The following is a 19,164-nucleotide window of genomic DNA, read 5'->3' as shown; positions in this document are numbered from 1 at the left end:
AAAGACCATCTTTATTCATGCAACCATGATGTAGCTTAACAAAGAATACACTGTCATGTGACACATGGTTTAAGAAGATTGGGTATTTGAAACCATACTTGCTGAATAAATATTTGTTCAGCAACAGGACCCTAATGCAACTGCCTGATGAACGAAGAAATTATGTGTAGTCAGATTGATTGTTATTGTTTCACCATTTTCATTCTTCATATTTTTCTGTCTCATTGGAAATATCTGCTCAAGTCAATGATTTTTAGCACATTATGATGTGGGCCTTCAGCATGCCCCAGCATTTTCTGATACGATCGTTCAAAAATGCATCAACAGTCCTAATTCTGATTGAAATGGGCTTTCAGCATGCCTCAATATTTGCTTCTTGTTAATCTGAGCCTTCAAAATGCCCCACATGGATCTGTCTGAAGGAACCTTTAAAATGCCCCAACATTTGTTGATACAGATGTTAAAAGTGTGCTCAACATTACTTCTTATTGAAATGAGCCTCTAAGAATGCCCAAATATTCATATTGTTGTGAGCCTTCAAAATGCCCCAATATTCTATTTCTGATTGAAATGGGCCCTCAAGATGTCCCTCTAGATTTGTCTGATTCACTCTCAATGTCTGTTTGACTGAAATGTCATGATCCCCACGAGGTCCAATTTTGACAATGAACTGTTGTAGGTACTTGTAGCTTTATTCGTGCCCCAAATTTGTTTATCTTGAATACTCTCATTCTGGTGTCACTAAACAGTATATTTCAAGTAACTGGAGAAATTCTCTTCATGTTGTCACAAATTTAAGAAGTACTCAATCATTCTGACAAAAACGTCTGAGATATGTGTCTTCTGAATGAGGTGACCATTTTATGTATCTGGAGGGGTCTAGTCAGACAGATTAGTATAAATTGCTTGGTAATTTATTCCAAGCTGACATAGTGAACCTTGTTTTCAGTGAAGGCTATTTCTGGAATATACTTTTCTGTGGGCGAGAAACCAATTTATGTGAACAGTAATCTGATGCAACAGCAAGACTACATATACAGTGGTACAGGTTTTTGAAAAATCTGCATCCATACAACATGTTGATTCTGATAACAACTCATCTGATTATGAAGCAATATTTCAGGATGATTTCACATATATTGATAGTTCTTCTGATATTGAGGAAATCCTGAATTCTGATTCTAATGAGGAGAGTAAATTGTTATACTTGACAAAAATGGGATTCTCAGAGGCTGAGGCTTCAATAGCCATGGAGAGATGTGGTCCAGATTCATCAATTGCAGAGTTGACAGATTTTATATGTGCTGATCAAATGGCTAAGGTTGCTGACGTACTTCTTCCAGTAGAAGGTAGGAATTCATTATACAATGACCCCAATTACAAACAAAGGCGAAACTTGAGCTATGTTTTTGAAAAGGAAGAAGCAGAGGAAGCTTGAAAAGAAGCTTCTTAATGAAGACGATCATGCAGTTCATCTTTCAATTCCAATGATTGGTTCTGGGGTTCCTACCGAACCAGATCAGATAACTCAAAGAACACTTCCAGAAGATGCTATTGGGTCTCCTTATTTCTACTATGAGCAAATTCATTTTTCCAAATCTAATGATTGGTTTTGGGGTTCATACCAAATCAGATCAGATAACTTTAAGAACACTTCCAGAAGATGCTATTAGGTCTCCTTATTTCTACTACGAGAACGTGACAATTGCTCCAGTTAATGTTTGGACTGGGATATCACAATACTTATTCGATGTAGATCCAGAATTTGTAGATTCGAAGCATTTTCATGCTGTTACACTGAAAATAGGCTATATTCATAATCTGCCAATTGAGAACAGATTTCCTCTTATCTTGTTTTTTCCACGCACTATACATGATATTTTTCCATTGACAAAGAAATGATGGCTTTCCTTGGATCCAAGAATAAAGTTGAACTATTTATAAACATGTACATGAAGTGCCAAATTGACAGAAATGATCTGTAAGGCTCTTGAAGCTTATGACAATGAGCCACCTTCGAGTGTCCAGAAGTATATTCTTGATGAGTGCTGAAAATGGAATCTGGTATGGGTTGGAAAGAATAAAATGGTTCCACTTGAACCTGATGAGGTGGAAATGCTTCTAGGTTTCCCTAAAAACCATACACGAGGATCTGTATAGAGACATATTCCATGGTGGTATCAATGTCCTGTCTTTTTTCTGGGATCAGTGATGCAAAGGTCGTCTTCTACTGTCTTGGCATATCTTTGTAAACAGATGTGCAAGAACTGAATGATAATCAGTTGGAGCAATTGATGAGTAGATTTAACGGACTCGACCTTGTTGTCGGTGGCATCAAGCGTAACAACCTTACTGGAAGAAATAAACATCATCAGGATAAACTAGAAGATTTTTTGTTGGTGCATTTTCTTGCAATGACTGCTACGACAACTCTCTCTTCAGCTGCTCCAATATATCCCACTCTTTTCGAATCATGGAACGGTTTAGTTGACAGTAAAACTGGTCATCTTCAACTTTTGGAATCCTGTAACCAATGTTACCCTATATAAAAGGCATACAAATATAGAATTTGTTCCAATGTCTTATTCTGTGCCATATTTTCTCAAATTCGAATTCAACAATCTTCTGAAGGACATAATGAATATCATCTTGAAAAAAAAATGATCGGCCTAAAAGAAGTAGCAATGATGTATCAAGACTTGAGCCAGCATCACGGTATAACCAGAGTGCATGTAGTGATTTGTTCATTCCCATAATACATCTTACTGGGACTTATATCTCTGTGATGTAATCTACCATAAACATGGATTGATGGCTGGGGAAAATAATTTGTTTGGTGATGCTTATCGACCTTAGCATGAAATAAGCGATAATCTTTCTTGATGGATTGCTAATAATGTCATAGGAGAGTGTTACAAGTTCCATTCTCCAGACTTTTCCGGCTTCTTGGACCATTTACTTTCAAGAAAGTGAAATGCTTTATCATTCTGGCCTCGTTTATTCTTTTTCTACAACAGAGGTAGAATAAGCAACAATTGCTTCAAGGACTTTTCTCATTTGAGACTATCCTGTTTGAAAATGTTTTTTATCCTTTCTTTATCGAAGAATGAAAGAATTTTTCAAAGTAATGCCCTTCTCAGGTTCATAATAGAATCAAATCATAAGCATGAATTCAAAGAATATTAAAAGAATCAACAATTCTTTAATGTTTGAGAATTATAGCTCTTTGACAAGTATCAAAATTTGGTTTGATTTCAGGATGGCTTTCCTATTTTCTATGTTTACATCTATTTAAGATGTCACTCCTCTCTCTCTGTGAACTTTGTCACATCCCTTACTTTAAGGACTTGATATTTTAACTGGATGCATACAAAATGACGCAACTAGGATTACCAATTACTAGACCTTTCAGAACGTTTCCATTTCAATTCTCTGAAATCCTTCATTTAGACTTATCTAACCAAATTAGTGCGAAAAATATCGGTCTAACAATGAAATTTCTGAGTGCTTGTGTGAAGTTGACTATAACAGGTGTTTCACAACTTCCTTAGTCAATCTCTTAACACATTTGCCATTTTGGCAAGCTGAATTCAGCTTTATTGTATATAGTAAAATAATCACCTTTATCAGGCTAATTGAAACTTATCCATAAAGCCAGGGCTATTAACCAATTGCTCTAGAGGAACAGTTTTATTGCATATAATAATATAATGGGTTAGCTGAATATTATCCATAAAGCCGGGGCTATTAACCAATTGCTTTAGGGGGATAACTCAAGCTTTATTGTATATAATAATAATATGAGTATACATCTCAAACTTCTTAAGCTTGTTAAGAAGAACCTGTTATAGTCTAGGTGTTTTGGAGGAAGTCAGAAAATCTCTTCATTAGAGTTCAATTCCCAAGAAACTTATTTAAACTAGATTTACCTATTTGTAAAAATTATGTTCATCATCGAATGTCATCAATAGAAAAGTACTCTAGTCAGTTTTGTAATGTAATACACCAATGATGCCCCATGTTGTACGCTCCTATATATAAATACCAAGCATTTTTGTAATTCCTTTCAATAGGAGTAGGCTATCTCATATTTGTAATAGGATATTGTTTGGGTGTATTTCTTCTGAGGTAAGATCAATGGTCCTTGTTTTTCTGGTTTTCAATCTTGATATTTTGTCAAAGATTACGACTCTAATCATGCAAAATTTTTAATCCAGTTGATATTCAAAGAACTGCAAGATTACAAAATTGATTCAATGCTCATAACCTTAAAAGCAACACAAATTTATTTATTGTAAAAAACGGAGAAAGGAACAAAAACAAGTTCAAACAGACTGCTGAAAATAGAAAGGTACTACAGTGGTAGATAACAACTTCCACTTATTTATTTATTATGCCACATATTTTCCGTAACTGGTCCATGATTTTCATCCTTATTTGCCCCTCATTTCTTGATCATTTCTTGTGTCAACTTCTTTGGATAAACATTCAGATACACAACTCTTTCCTTCTTCCTGAATAGTTTCCATCATCATCTTTTTCTCCCCTGACTGGAGATTGAGCTCATTTCTAGATCCAGAACAACTTTTACTAAGGATGACAGCTTTGTCCTGATTCTGATTATATATTTCGGCTGTAATTGGAGTAGTATTCACTAGACTCTTTGTATTGTACACTGCCTCACTTGTTCTCATAAAATCTGATACAGGTGTTTGAGGTTTCTTCAGACTTGTATCTTTTTCATTCATTCTTAGACCTATAGGCCAATCTCGAATTACCTCTCCTTTTACTTCTTTATCATTTATAATTAGGGAGGTATTGAAAATTGAACGCTTTATCTTTGCCTCAAATACTTCATTTTCTTCTTCCCCTGCAGTATGTACTTCATTTGTTTTGATACTACCAACTCCATTTTGGGATTTGATTCCCGATTGTTTGATCAAAACAGAATGATCCTCCACTTCTATGATTCCCTGAACCAAAAGGTCTTGAACTCGTCGTTTGAAGCGACCACAATTCTCAATGGAGTATCCTCGGGCTCCAGCATGATAGTCACAAAAGACTTTCTCATTATACCAACTTGGATATGGAAGCAACAAAGGCTTAGCTCGACATGTAGCAATAATTTGGGCCTGAAGCAACTTGTAATATATCTTGCTGCATGAAACTGAAGGAAACTTGGGTAAAATTTCTCCAGACATCACTGTCTCATTACAACTGTTTACTTTGCTTTCTTTAGCTTTCTTCAATGGCACTGAAACTTCTTCCATGCTTCTCTTCAACTTGATCTTTGTCACATTTTCTAGGGTTATACCCGACTTTTGGTGGCTTATTGGATTTCCACATTCCCTGACAAAATTCTGGTCATTTGTTTTCATTGTATCAGCTACATACTTCCTAATTCCATTCAAATCTTTTACAACAGGATCCTCCAAGGGTTTCTCTCCATGGATCACAACATTCATCAGATTCATCAGCTTGGTCATTTGCTCTTTTGAATCATCCTGAAACTTTTTTGCATGATCAGTCATCTCTTGTTGAGTCTTGATAAGTTGCTATTGCAATTTCTCAATTCTACCAACCCTTGCTAAAATATCATTCATAGCTATTATCTCTCTTTAGGAAGACCAAGTTAGCTCCACTTTGATTTCAAAAATTCTGTCATGGAATCTTCCCCGAATTATTCCACATGTTTAAATGTATGCAAAATATTTTTAAACAAAATGCATATATGTAAAGATGCAAACGCAAAAAATGAAAATATGAATACGAACGTAAAAATGCAAATATAAAAATGTGAATGTAACCATAAAAATGTAAATTGTGCAATACAAAAGCAAACATAAAAGTATAAATGCAAAATGAAAAATGCAAGGATACAAAATGCAAATGTATGTATGGAAAGGTGTTACTCAAGAGTGATCATCTTAGAACAGATTTCATTGAACACAAAAGTTTCGGTACATCAAACAAAACTTTACATATAGGGATATCTTTCACTTCTAACTTCTCCAAAGCCCAAATAGTTTCCATTCATGCTCAAAAGTTGAGTCTTCAGTCTGCTTCATCTCCTTGTAAAGTCAGCTAAATCTATCATTTAAGAACCATATTGCTTGTATGGACTGTAACTTCTTCCACGACATTCTCTTTCATCTTCTGTGTCACTTCTCGGAGTTGCTCATTTTCCCTTGTAAGAGAACCTTTCTGTCCAAGAAGTTCTTGAATAAGATCTTCATATATGTTGCAGTTCTTTTTCAACTTGGTGACCCCTGTGATCCACTCTTCTGGGGTGTTTCCTATGCCAGCATTTCGAAAGGCTTGATTGATCTTCTGAAAATCTTCATGCATGGTTTTCATTTCTGTGCTCAATTTCTTGTTTTGGTCGTTCAAGTCCTTTAAATAACATGCTTGAGCTTCATAAAAACCTCCACTACTCTGAATGCCCTGACTGTTGTTCTTACCATAGGCTGCTTTTGGTATCAATCTGGTAGGATCTTTGTGTAACACTTTTGGTATTAATATAACCGGTTCTCTATGTACAAAACTTCCCTCGATCGTCGTAGTTTCTTCAGGATGTTTTTCCTTGGCCGCATCATATTTTGTTTGATCATAAAACTTTTTGTCCATTTACGATTTCTTTCCAATTTGATGAACAGTCTTTCAAGTCAACACCTTTTGATTATGCCATGATCATACAATGCAAGCAAAAGAAATAAGAAAAAATAGAATAGTTAGTACCAATTAATGGAAAAAATCTATTTATCAAGGTATAAATCCTAACCTCATGCTTTCTAGTTCCATGCTTTGTTTGGAAAAATTAGCTTAACCGCATGATTTCTAGTTTGCATACATTTATTCAGAAAAAAGAAAAGGAAATAAAAGCTAGAACTTATTTCTCCTTTGTGTATACTTACTGACAAAATTTTGGCATGGTTTCAGATCGGGCTGTCAAACCCTCAATCCTAGTCCATCACAGACTTAAGCGGATCAAGTTCAATTTGAGGGGACACATTTCTTTATGCCTGACACGGAGAATAAATTCTCACGAAGACATAGAGCATATGAACCCCGAAAGCTACTTGCTAGGTCTGACACGGAGAATAAATTCTCACGAAGACGTCGCTTTCACTCCCACTTAAAAAGGGACAAGCTTGATTAGAAAGCTTTATGTTATGCAATGCAAGTGTTGTGTGTGAGGAGAAATGTTCAAACCTCTGACAAACAATTAAATGAAAAATTTAATATTTGAAAATAAAGTAAAAATAAAAAAATATAAAAATATTATGAAAATCATAAGTAATAAAAATTTTGAAAAAAAAAGAATTAAAAATTAAATAAATAAATTTTTAATTTCTAATTAATAGAGACAATTTATAATTAATTTCAAAGCATGACTAGTCATCCCCAGTGGAGTCGCCAAGCTGTCGTAACCGGTTTTCGCCCGGGCACGAATTTTGTACTTACTTGGCGGGAAAAGTGATGTGAATAAATGGTTTTTAAAATAATTTGGGAGTCGCCATCGGCCTTTTGGGTTAAGTAGGTCGAATACCTAAAAATTATCTTTTAAAAGAGTTTTAAGAAAACATCAGTTAAAAGATGAACTGATCTGCGTTTATAACCAAAAATTTGTTCTTTTTAATAATAAAAAGGGATTCGTGGTCGGTTACGTTTAGGGAAGGATTAGCACCCCTACAACGCCCAAAATTGGTACTTTTTAATTATAAATTGTCTCTATTATTGGAAATTTAAAAATTCAAAGATATATTTAATTCATAATTCTATTATTTCAAATAATTTTAAGAAAATATATTAATATACATAAATAAGATATTTACTTATTTAGAAATATCAGAAAAGGGCTTCTAGGTTCTTTAAGACAGCTCTTTTCTTTGATATTAAAAAATAAATAAATATCAAAAACATTTTATTTTAATATAGTAAGATATTTATTTATTCAAAAATATCAGAAAAGAGCTTCTAGGTACCTTAAGACAGCTCTTTTCTTTGATATTGAAAAATAAATAAATAACCAAAACATTTTCTTAAAATAAAAATTTATTTTAATAAGATATTTATTTATTTAAAAATATCAGAAAATGGCTTCTAGGTGCCTTAAGACAGCTCTTTTCTTCGATATTAAAAATAAATAAATATCAAAATATGATTATTTTTCTTAAAAGTGATTTATAAAATTAAATTTATAAATAGGAAAATAGAATAAATAAATAAATATTATATATATTTATAAGACTATATATATTGACATAATTAATAAAGAATAATAGTAATAATAATGATAATTAAATATATATATGAACATAAATATATAAAAGTAACATATGATTAAATAATGTTTAAAATAAAATTAAAACATGGTATGAAAAAAATAAAAAGTAATAAAGCTTGTAAAATAAATGAAAATATTAAACTTAAGGACTAAATTATAATCTAATAAAATTAAATACCTAATTTGTAATTAATTATTTAAAATTACAGGGATTAGACATGCTATTTTGCCCATTTATTAATTTAGTGACTAAAATAAAATTATATAAAATTTTAATATCAAATTAAAATAACTTAGAACATAATGTTCAGGATTAAAATATTAATTTTAAAATTAAAGGATTAAATCAGTAATTTACCTAAAATATTTATATAAACATATTAATGATTAAATTATAAAGTACATAAAATTAAAAGGCTGAATTAAAATGATCAAAAATTACTTTTAGTGACTAAATTGCAAAGTTACAAAAGTATGAGTGTTGCGGAAAGGGTTTTACCCTTATCAAATTACAGGCAAGCCCCTCATCAAAACTACGTCGTTTTGGTGAGGGTATAAATACTCTTTAAATGGCCCTAAAGGCCAAATTCTTTTCATTTTTTTTCATTTTCTTCTCTCTCTCTAGAAGAGATAAAAAATTTTCTCTCCCCCTTCTCTTTAGAGCCTCCGACCGAAGGGAGCTATGGCTCCGGTCACCACCGCCGGCCACCGTATGCGGTGGCCGGAAAATACAAAATCTTCTCAAAATATAGATCGGACCATTCTAAGACCGATTCCGACCCCGTTCTCCCTTAAAACCTTTAATTTACGTAGATCTAAAAAATACCTTCGGGTATTTTGATTCTTTTCGCGGTGTAGGGAGGCTCCGATGAGGTAAGTTCCCTCTATCTCTTCTCTTCTTTTCGTTGTTGGTCGTCGTTGCTTGCTCGTGGTTTTGGTGGTGGTTCCTTTTTTTATTTTTTTTTTGATTTTGCAGATTTGGTGGCTGGATCGCTATGGACCAGTTAATAGGGCGATTTTCCGGTGAGTCACCAAACTATGGTGGTGACTCACCCTATAGCTTCAACGTGGAAGGGCAGCTGGCTTCTGGAAGCTGTTGGAAAGGGTGTTGTAGTAGAGCTGAAACGTGGAGGGGCTGCTGCAGTTGGAAGCTGCTGGAATTTGCAACGTGGAAGGGCTGCTGCAGCTAAAAATTTAGTGTCTACAAGAATGATGGAGGAAAGAGGTTTCTTTGCAACAGATTTTCTGTCCAATAAGGATGAATAAAACTCAATTTGATTCATAAAAGTTAATTTTTTAGATTCGATGTTGAAAATATAACTCAATTTAATTTGATTTGTAATTTTATAAATTCGACTTAATTTAAAAAAAATTAAATTCGACTTGATTTAAAAAAAAATTCGTAGATTGATTTTAATAATAAAACTAAATAACTCAAAATATAATAATACGTAGATTGATTTTAATGTTCAAATTGAATCCTAACTCTGCAGATATATGTACATTACATATGAAAAAATATGAATAAATATACATATATATAATATATGGTTATAAAAATTATTTAAATTGATATCAAATAATACAATAATATTATAAATAAATATAATTAAATTTAAACAAAAACTCAAACAAAATTTTATAAATTTGATTTAACTCAAAACATATTAAAATAAAATTTAATGTGGACGGTAAGCAGATGAGTGGTGGAACAGAAGCAGCAGCATTTGCAAGAAACACCGACAAAATGGATTAGTTTTTACCCGACTGCATGCATATGTGGCTGCTTGCTGGGCAGTTGGACCCCCTCTACAGGACCCATATTCATATGTGCACATGCACACGTTAGAGTTCCATGCTTTTTGTCCTTTCCTCCGCGTGAAACAGGACCCCACTTTCTCTCACAAATTACTTTGTTTCTCTCCTTTGACCCACCCCACTATTTTACATCACAGGAAATTTAAAACAATAATCTGACATTCAACAATTTCATGTACAATTACATTTGGTTGAAAGAGCATTAAGTTTTAAAGAAAATATTCTAACACGTAAAGCGTATTTTAACTCGTATATTGAAGCAAATTACATTTTATATATACAACTAACCTGCCTAACTACAATAAGTCAGTTGTCTAATGTATATTCAGACACGTGATATACCAGGAAAAAGAACGAGACTACCTCACTACTCACGGTATAACAACAATACTGCCTACTTGAGTTGGACGCAAAAATCCAGTCATCATACATGCCATATTACTTGAGGAGCTTGCAAAATATTCCGGTTGTCGTATGACCCTTTTTTTTCCCCTTACAGATCAAACTTCTTGGAGATGCTTGCAACAGCAATAATATGGCTTCATATTTTCAACAAGACTTAAGTTACTTGCCATTGCAAACAGGTGTGTCATGTTGCACTTGAAGGGCAAACTGTCCTTTTACTCGGGGACGCTGCTCTGCCAGTCGCTTCCGGTTCTGATATTGAACCTGTTTAGGTTAAAAGAAGGGTACACCGTCGTAAGCATACAACTATAGGTCTCATCCTTGTACTTTACCAAAAAGAATATACTAGTAGTAATAGTAATGTACCTTTTTCCCAAAGCATTGATCTTTCTGCTTTCGGAACTTTGTCAAAGCGGCTTCTCTTTGGCTGGAGTGATGAGCATCCATCCTTTTCAAATCATCTTGAACAAAGCAATTGCGACAACTGGAAATATCCGTGGTTGTGCTGTCATTAATTGCTGCAGCAATAGCACTTGCATTGCCCCTACTCATACCACCTCCATGAACGCAGCTGTTTTCATGATTTGATACATCATTGCATAAATGACTGCAAGAACTCTGATCATCAACGAGAGAACTGCACCTTAGTTCCTCAACGGGCACCTGCTTGTCCTGCCCTCGAGCAGTTTGAACAACAGTAGAGTTGGTAGCTTCATCAGACCAGTTGTGTAACCCTGTTCTGAGTCATGAACATCAGGATCTGAATGCACTGAGGTGCTCACAGGATGGGGAGAATGTTCTTGCTTTGCTGCTTGTTTGGGACTACATGAAGAGGGCAAACCTGATGGTGCATGATAAACGTGTGGAAAAAACATTATTACATCCAACATCCAGCCTCACCCCTGTAACAGAAAACAGCCCAATTGAAGCGTTTGAAGATGTTCTGTCAGATTGACCCTTCACTGGACTAGGAAGAATCTCCCAACTATCACTCGGTGTAATAACATGAGGTTCAGAAATACAGTTGCTACTTTCCAGGTCTCGTATGGGTTTATTGTCATTCTCCTTCAATGCAGCATGGTTGCCATCTACGGTAGGGAAAATGGGCTGTAGTGACTTCCTATTCTTATACCTGCATTTCAATAAATAGAGATTAAGCACACGGCCATATTTCCTTCAAAATTGAATGAATTCTGTACAGAGAATATCGATAGAATTTATTTGATCCTAAAGTTTACTTCATTCCGAATTCAATTGCCGTTCACATCAAATTATGGAATCCAATTACTTTATTATGGTCCACTAAGTCAGATACTTGGTGCAGGCAAAATAAAGAATGCTCACTACAGATCATGAAGGATGTCAGCCCCCTGAAATATATATATACCTCGCCAGTTCTATAAAACAAGGTTCAGGATGTCGTAATAGAAGGCAGCAGATTTACATTGAATATATATACCTCACCTTTACCTAATCTCTAATTTTCCAGAAAATGTTTCAAATAAATAGTGGTTCAAGAAACAAAATTTTCAAGAATAACCAAAGAAATCTTTCATTAAGAATAATAAAATATGGAGAAAGAACAAAACATTATTAAAGCATAAGATCGAACAACTCTTTTTGCTAATTCAACGAGCAAGTGAACAATAAGATAGCATCTAATTTTTGCCTAAAGAAAGGAAACAAAATGTTTACCATGAAAAAGCCTATGCATCAGAATGACTTGTTTATGCTTTTCACCGGTACCTTGATTCTTTTTGCTCACTAAACAAGATCTTCTCAAAGAAAGCTCTAACTGTGGAGAAAATTCAGACTTGTTTGCACAATCACTTATTGCAGAGGTGCCCTTGGGGTGTTTATCAAATGAAGCAATTAAAATCAATAGCTCCAGTGGAAGATTCCATTAATTTTTGGTTGCAGCCAACTCCCATGGTAACATTCCCAGTTCTTCCTTCACTTTGTAGTCCAATAATATCATGTGTCATCCCTTCAAGGAAAACAAAGCTTTCTTCTAATTTTGACTCAATGGATTCACCAGTGTCACTGCAATGAGCAACCTCCTTTACAAATCTCTTTGAATTTTCAGAGACAAATTGCTTGCCAGATATCCCTGCTCGTGAAGAGGAAAAGGCTTTTCTTTTAGCAGAAATTAGAAAAGGAAAAATTAAGAAGTATTAAAACATGGTAAAAAGATATTGTATCATACCTTCAGCTTGACCCTCATTTTTAAGTGACTCTTGACCCAGTTTGACAACATTTCCTTGCTGCTCTCTGCCTGGATAGCTAATATTTGAACTCATACACTTCCATTGTGAAAGACCCTGCATATTTCACATGTATGTACTCTAAGCTTCCAAGTAAGGTGTTCTACAGGAGTTGTGCACAAGTGGTGGCAGCACATGCAGTCTCTATGTGGTACTACATGAAGCCAATCTACTCTGGCAAAGAATTTTCGCTCACATAGACAGACCCATAGAATCAACACTTGTCAAGTAAATTGCAGTATCATTATGACCCCTCATAAAAACAAACAATTCTCGACTGATACTTGTCATAGTGCAAACATCTAACCAATTATTCATTCCCTTGGCTGTCAGACATTCAAAGAACACTTCATGGATGCCCTTATTAAACCCAATATCAAAAGATAAGAAAATGCTCACTTGGGTATCACTTTCGTCTTTGATTTTCTCTGTAGATGATCCATAATCACTGGATTGGTTACTCTCATCATTGTTCTCAGCCGTGGCTTCAACTTTATGCTCTGTCGCAGGTAGATTATGAGGAGAACATCCACCAGCTAGCTGATAAAATGTAACGCAAATACCAGGGAAAAAATCAACCCGAGTTAAATGCTTGATTTCAACCAAGAAACAACGTAACAAAATGTGAGCAAAGTGCATACCATATGTCTTCTCCAAACATGCTGCCACAGATTCCTCAACTCATTCCTCCGAACAGGCTTGATAAGAAAGTCAGCTGCACATTTTAACATACACTTCAGAACCATGCTAAATGAAGCTTCCGATGACATCACTGGTATAATTATACATAAACAAAAAGATTTTAGCTTCATTCCTAATCAAGTCCAATTAATAAAACTTCAAACATAAATCAAAGATGGTAAAGCATCAATAAAATTTTAGTTGAAATTGCGTACTTATAACTGGAATATTTTTGCAGATATCATGTTCCATGACCAAAGTAAGAAGCGCGTATCCAGATATTGAAGGCAACTCTACTTCAGTCAATATAAGATCAATGCTATGAGGTCGATCCTTTAAAGTCTCCCACGCCATTAAACCATCAGGAACAGCCGCAACTATTGAGAGAGAAAAAACCAAAAATTAGGCATTAAAAAAAAGAAGGGGAATCAAACAAGTAATATAATTTAATTGGTAGATCTAGATAAATAGAATAATAACGATTTAACAAAATGAAGAAAGGAAAGGTAAATAAGAAACCTATGTAACTGCATTTACGAAAAAGAGCGGCGATAATCTGACGAGTTGAATCATCGGCTTCGACTAGAAGCACTCTGAGAACCATTCGCGGTAAGAATCTTTCCCATAAGGATCCATCGTTTTCTTCGTTACTCTTCTTCTCCGCCGCACCTACCTCCACGTCAACTTCCATCTCAACTATTTTCGGATACCCTATTCAGTGGAAAGGAAGAAAGGGAATTTGTTAGCAGTGCAATTATCCAATTAACCTCATCCTTAATAAAAGGGGGGGGGGGAACAATATAAGTGAAGAAATATCTGAAATTTTGAGAGAATCGAAAACAGCCTGAATGTATTTTGATATCAAACTTTCGTTTATGGCCGCGAAAACCACATAAAATATTTTCCTCTTCTTTGAATAAACGAAAAAGAAAGCAAAGCGAAGCGAAGACTGTGATTTATTTTTTGTTTTTCATGCGGATCAAAACACCGGTTGGGGGAGGAGTTGGATCAAAAGGTGGGCCGCCATTGGCTACTGGTTGGTGAAGCTGATTGCGCAACACGAGCCACAGTTCTTTCACATGATTTGGTGTGATGGGATTGGTGAAATCTAGTAACCCTCCACGCTGTGAGGTGGGGGCCGCAAAGGACACGTGTTGACTGGTTCGGTAGTCGAGGCAATATATTCTCTGAAATTTCCACAACGTGTCACGGCTTGATCACAATTGGGACCTCATGGCTCAAAATGCGATACTGTGGCTTTGAAGTTACGTTTTGGTTGATGTGAAGAGTGTTTGTTCATTGTTTTCCAGTACTTTCAAATTTTAATTTTAAATCTCATAATTATATGACAAATTCAAAAGAAATATAAATCTATCCAAGATATTGATATCAAATTTGAAACATATTATTGAGTTTGATTTGGATTCAGTTAAAGGATAAATAATTGTTCATTTTAAAAATAAAGTACAGCATGAATATGTAAACTAAATATTGATGAAATCTGCAGCCATTTATTAGTTTCCATGGAGTGGAGCGAGCTCAAACGAAGAGACAGGGGAAAACAGTCGGTCAACTTAAGCCACCTACTTCAAGCAAAGCCCATTGAGCAAAACTGAAAGAGACCATCAAAACAGAAGCCCATTTTGTTGAAGAAAAAAATCTCCCACGTGTTGGCTTTGAAGTGGCAAGCCTCTTTGGTAAACAACAAAACACCAAACAGGGAAAGCCAACTCGTCCACATGCAAATACACAATAACTAAAGCATGAAAAGCTTTGCTCATCCACTTCCACTATTTCTAAGATAAGGATTCACAATTTGCTCTTATCCAAAAACAACAAAACATGCTACTCCATCAGTTTCAAGAGAAACATAAAAAAATGAAGGGATTGCTAGCAAGAATTAAATATAAGAGATCATGCAATAACAAAAGGTGTGCATAAATGGATTGATTGCTGTCCTGCTTTGAAATCTTAGACACGAGCAGTGCCTTCAGTGAATTTAGGATCCTCGCATCTATATCGACCATCAGGTCCTATTCCAAAACCTCTTGGATCGGCAAAGACATTTTCGAGCAGTTGGCTCCTAGCAGGAATGGGGCTTTCATCTGCAAACTCAACAGCATCCTCTACCACTTCATCTATCTTCTTATCTATGGCCTTTAACTCGGCTTCACTGGCCAGACTGTTCTCAATGAGGTACTTCTTCAGGGCTCTGATAGGATCTCTTGCAGCATAGTGATCTTTTTCAGCTGCCAAAGAAGTAGCAAGACATTGACAAAGATCACATTTCTAGGGAAAAAGAACACCCTAATTACGAACAGAATCATGTACAATATTGCTCAGGATCAGTCGAAACTCATAACTTCATCCCTAAGAATCTAAAAACACAAATCATTTATCTTTCAATTAGTATGCTTAAACTGTAACATAAAGAGAGTAAATCACTACAACTTTAAGAGAATATAACAGGATCAGTACAACAGACATTCATGCAAATTGTTCTTGTTTTATCATTCAAAGTTGCAACGTAATAATAGCATGAGGCTATAAAAACAATCGAATGGTTACCAGGGTCACGAAGCTCGTCAGGGTCAGCCAAAGAGTGTCCTCTAAACCTATAAGTCTCGCATTCCACCAATGTTGGACCTTCACCTCGCCTAGCCCGGCCAATTGCCTCCTTAGCAACTTCTCTGACCTTCAAAACATCCATTCCATCAACATGGATGCCAGGCATCCCAAAGGCAGGTCCTTTCTTATAAATCTGAGGATCAGAAGTAGCCCTCGAATGGGACATCCCAATAGCCCACAAATTATTCTCAACAACAAACACAATGGGCAATTTCCACAACGCCGCCATATTCAAGCACTCAAAGAACTGCCCATTATTGCAAGTCCCATCCCCGAAAAACGCCAAGGTAACATGATCGCAGTCAGCTTCTTTTAAAACCTCCCTCTTGTATTTGGAGGTAAAAGCCGCCCCCGTGGCAATGGGAATCCCTTCACCGATAAAAGCAAACCCACCGAGCAGATTGTGTTCACGGGAAAACATATGCATCGACCCACCTTGGCCGCGGCAGCAGCCGGTGGTCTTACCGAAGAGTTCGCTCATGACGGCACGTGCCGGGACTCCTTTGCTCAAGGCGTGCACGTGATCACGGTATGTGCTCACCACAGAATCCTGCTGCTTCAAGAGCTTAATAAAACCAGTGGAAACAGCTTCTTGGCCGTTGTAAAGATGAACAAAACCAAACATTTTGCCTCTGTAATACATCTGAGCACACATATCCTCAAATGCTCTTCCAAATACCATATCCTCGTATAATTCCAACCCTTCTTCTTTCGTTATCAACTGAAAACGAAATAGAAGCAAAACTTAACAAAAATCTAGATTTGTTAGGGAAACAGATATGAACCATGACTTAATTTGATTGTGAAAAAAATGGGATTTTACCAGACTGGTGGTGGATTTGGATGTCTTCTGCTTAACATAATCGGAGACGGCGACGACGGTCCCGGATCGACGGCTGAGATTGAATTTTGAGGACGAAGTGAGGCGGAGTTTGCGGGTAGATCCGAAGAATTGGGAAGTGGGTTTGGCGAAAACGAGGGGGCTATCGTGAGATATAGTGGAGAAAGGTTGGGTACTGAACTTGGCTGCAGAAAAAGCAGTAGACATTTTTGTTCTGATACGGAAAGAGCTCGGGAAGAAGAAGAAATAGGAATGTGAAGGAAATAAAGAAAGTTAAACTGCAAGCAAGACAGTTAAAATTGTTATTCTTTTTGGGACGGAATTGATGCCTTAAACGATGCCGTTTAGTGTAATCCGAATAAAACCGATTTTCTAAATTTAAGGTCATGGTCATTGATGGGTCTTAGTAAAATTTTCAGTTTGGTGACATCGACAGCTTTTTATGCTTTTGTAAATAAGGATTATTAGTCGTCTAAACAAAAAACAGTAAAACGAGTTAAATTTGATTCGATTCAATAAAGAGATACGACCCTTGGGAAGTGGGCGTAGGGTTCAATATGTTCCATCGGTTTCAACTTGATAAGGCCAATCCCAACCTGGCAGGAGTTGGCTATGGATGAGTTCAATGTCCTTTTCAAAGCGTAGTTTCTCTTGGCAGTACAATGTGATCGAGAATTACTGCAGTTTCACTCAACTTTGATCTTTAATTACCCGGGCAAATCTATTATCTTTTTTGTAAGTTGGTTCAAGACTCAGTCGAATCAAATTAAGAGATGTCAACGATAGCATAAAAGAACGCAAGTGCTAATGCTTATTTATATAAGAAGATTCAACTATACAACTGCTTATTGTGACTTCTCTGAAACAGAAGTGCATATACCAAAACCGTGATACTATCGTAGTTTAGTGCAATGAACCAGTAATCAACCCATCCTAATCGAACAATCCGAATCCCATATCTCCATCACTCGATTCCTCTGATTCTTCCTGCAAAATGACCAAAGAATTCAAATATCAAAACGGAATAGTAGAGACAATGTGATAAGATTCACTGATTAATTTGTAATTTTTAGTCCCACCTTCTTCTTTTCCTCGGCAGGAGGAGGAGCGGCGGCGGCGAAACCACCTCCGGCAGCGGCTGCATCAGGTGCAGCTACGGCAACCGGGGCACCAGCACCGGCAGAACCAACATTGGTTACGAAATCCCCAATGTTGCATTTCTCGAAAAGCTTGGCAAACAAACTTGGCCAATAAGATTCAACGGAGACATTTGCAGCTTTAACTAGCGTTGCAATCTTCTCAGCCTATATTAGCTACAGTTAAGGAAACAAACCAACCCTATTATTCCAATTCATATGAGAAATATACCATTCATTCAATAAAAATAATCAAATTCCAAAAAAAAAAACATTTGTTCATTCCGTAATCGTATCATAAAAATCGAAATATGCATAAAGGATACAGTGATTGGGATGCCATCATCGTAGAGAATCAACGCAGCGTAAGAGCAAGCAGCTTCGCCAGCCGTCGACATCTTTCCTACTTCTAACAGTAAAATAAATGAATAAAACAATTAAAACCCAATCGATATAAAGATTAAAAATAATTCAAGACTATGACCGAAAACGAATTTCCAAGAAATCTCACCAAGGCAAAAATTCCCCGAACAAATAAACAATGGCAAAGAATTACCTGAGAATTTCCTACTACTTGAAACGATGGGTATTCAGAAAGCTGAGTCTGTGCAGCGCTCGTCTCAAAACGACGGTTGTTAGGAATCTGGGTTTCATTTCCACTTCTCAAATGGGATTTTAAGGGGGGAAGTGTAAATGCGCTCCCGAGATTTCAGAGATTCGGTTAACAAACTGGCCAATATTGGAAATTAGGCCTGTTCATCACAGGTAAACCGTAAACTATATATATATCAAGCTTTGTTAGTGTTAGGAAAACAAACTTAATTGCAGAAATATTTTATTATAAAATATATTTTTCATCGTCATTATGATAAAATTTAATATTTTATTATTTATTTAAATTAATTTGTAAAGAAAATGAGGGGCATGTAAAATAAGACAGTGGTTTATCTTATTCCATACAGGTTTCATATATTGGTTTAAATATTGTAATTACCCTCTTTGATCTTGGAAAACATTGATCTGATTTCATTTGGTTTATATTTTATATATATATATATTAAAATTACTTTTATTAAATTTATTGACAATGCAAGTATTAATACA

The 19,164-nt window shown here is 35.6% G+C and overlaps 1 protein-coding gene and 2 pseudogenes across 1 annotated transcript; all 3 read right to left on the bottom strand.

Moving 5' to 3' along the window:
• Window positions 1–10,312: 10,312 nt before the first annotated feature.
• Window positions 10,313–14,410, bottom strand: LOC120136340 (annotated as a pseudogene).
• Window positions 14,411–15,321: 911 nt separating this feature from the next.
• LOC120136352 lies at window positions 15,322–17,146 on the bottom strand (annotated as a pseudogene).
• A 658-nt stretch (window positions 17,147–17,804) lies between these two features.
• Window positions 17,805–18,602, bottom strand: LOC120136354 (60S acidic ribosomal protein P1-like). Its single transcript, XM_039152408.1, has 4 exons — window positions 18,562–18,602; window positions 18,387–18,494; window positions 18,004–18,228; window positions 17,805–17,911 (listed from the first exon to the last, which is right to left on the bottom strand). The coding sequence occupies exons 2-4, from the start codon at window positions 18,456–18,458 to the stop codon at window positions 17,858–17,860; spliced, it is 351 nt and encodes a 116-aa protein (XP_039008339.1). The 5' UTR covers window positions 18,459–18,494; window positions 18,562–18,602; the 3' UTR covers window positions 17,805–17,857.
• Between the last annotated feature and the right edge of the window lie 562 nt (window positions 18,603–19,164).

The sequence above is a fragment of the Hibiscus syriacus genome, unplaced genomic scaffold (genome assembly GCF_006381635.1).
Source record: "Hibiscus syriacus cultivar Baekdansim isolate YM2019G1 unplaced genomic scaffold, ASM638163v2 tig00110627_pilon, whole genome shotgun sequence".
Classification (NCBI taxonomy): Eukaryota; Viridiplantae; Streptophyta; class Magnoliopsida; order Malvales; family Malvaceae; genus Hibiscus; species Hibiscus syriacus.
Note: the sequence above shows the minus strand (reverse complement) of the source record. Positions and strands in the feature narration are given on the sequence as shown.

Coding starts and splice junctions, on each gene's coding strand:
- LOC120136354 (XM_039152408.1), bottom strand. CDS start 18,458: ATGTCGACGGCTGGCGAAGCTGCTTGCTCTTACGCTGCGTTGATTCTC. Junction 18,229..18,386: donor ATGATGGCATCCCAATCACT/GTATCCTTTATG, acceptor TAGCTAATATAG/GCTGAGAAGATTGCAACGCT. Junction 17,912..18,003: donor CTGCCGAGGAAAAGAAGAAG/GTGGGACTAAAA, acceptor GTCATTTTGCAG/GAAGAATCAGAGGAATCGAG.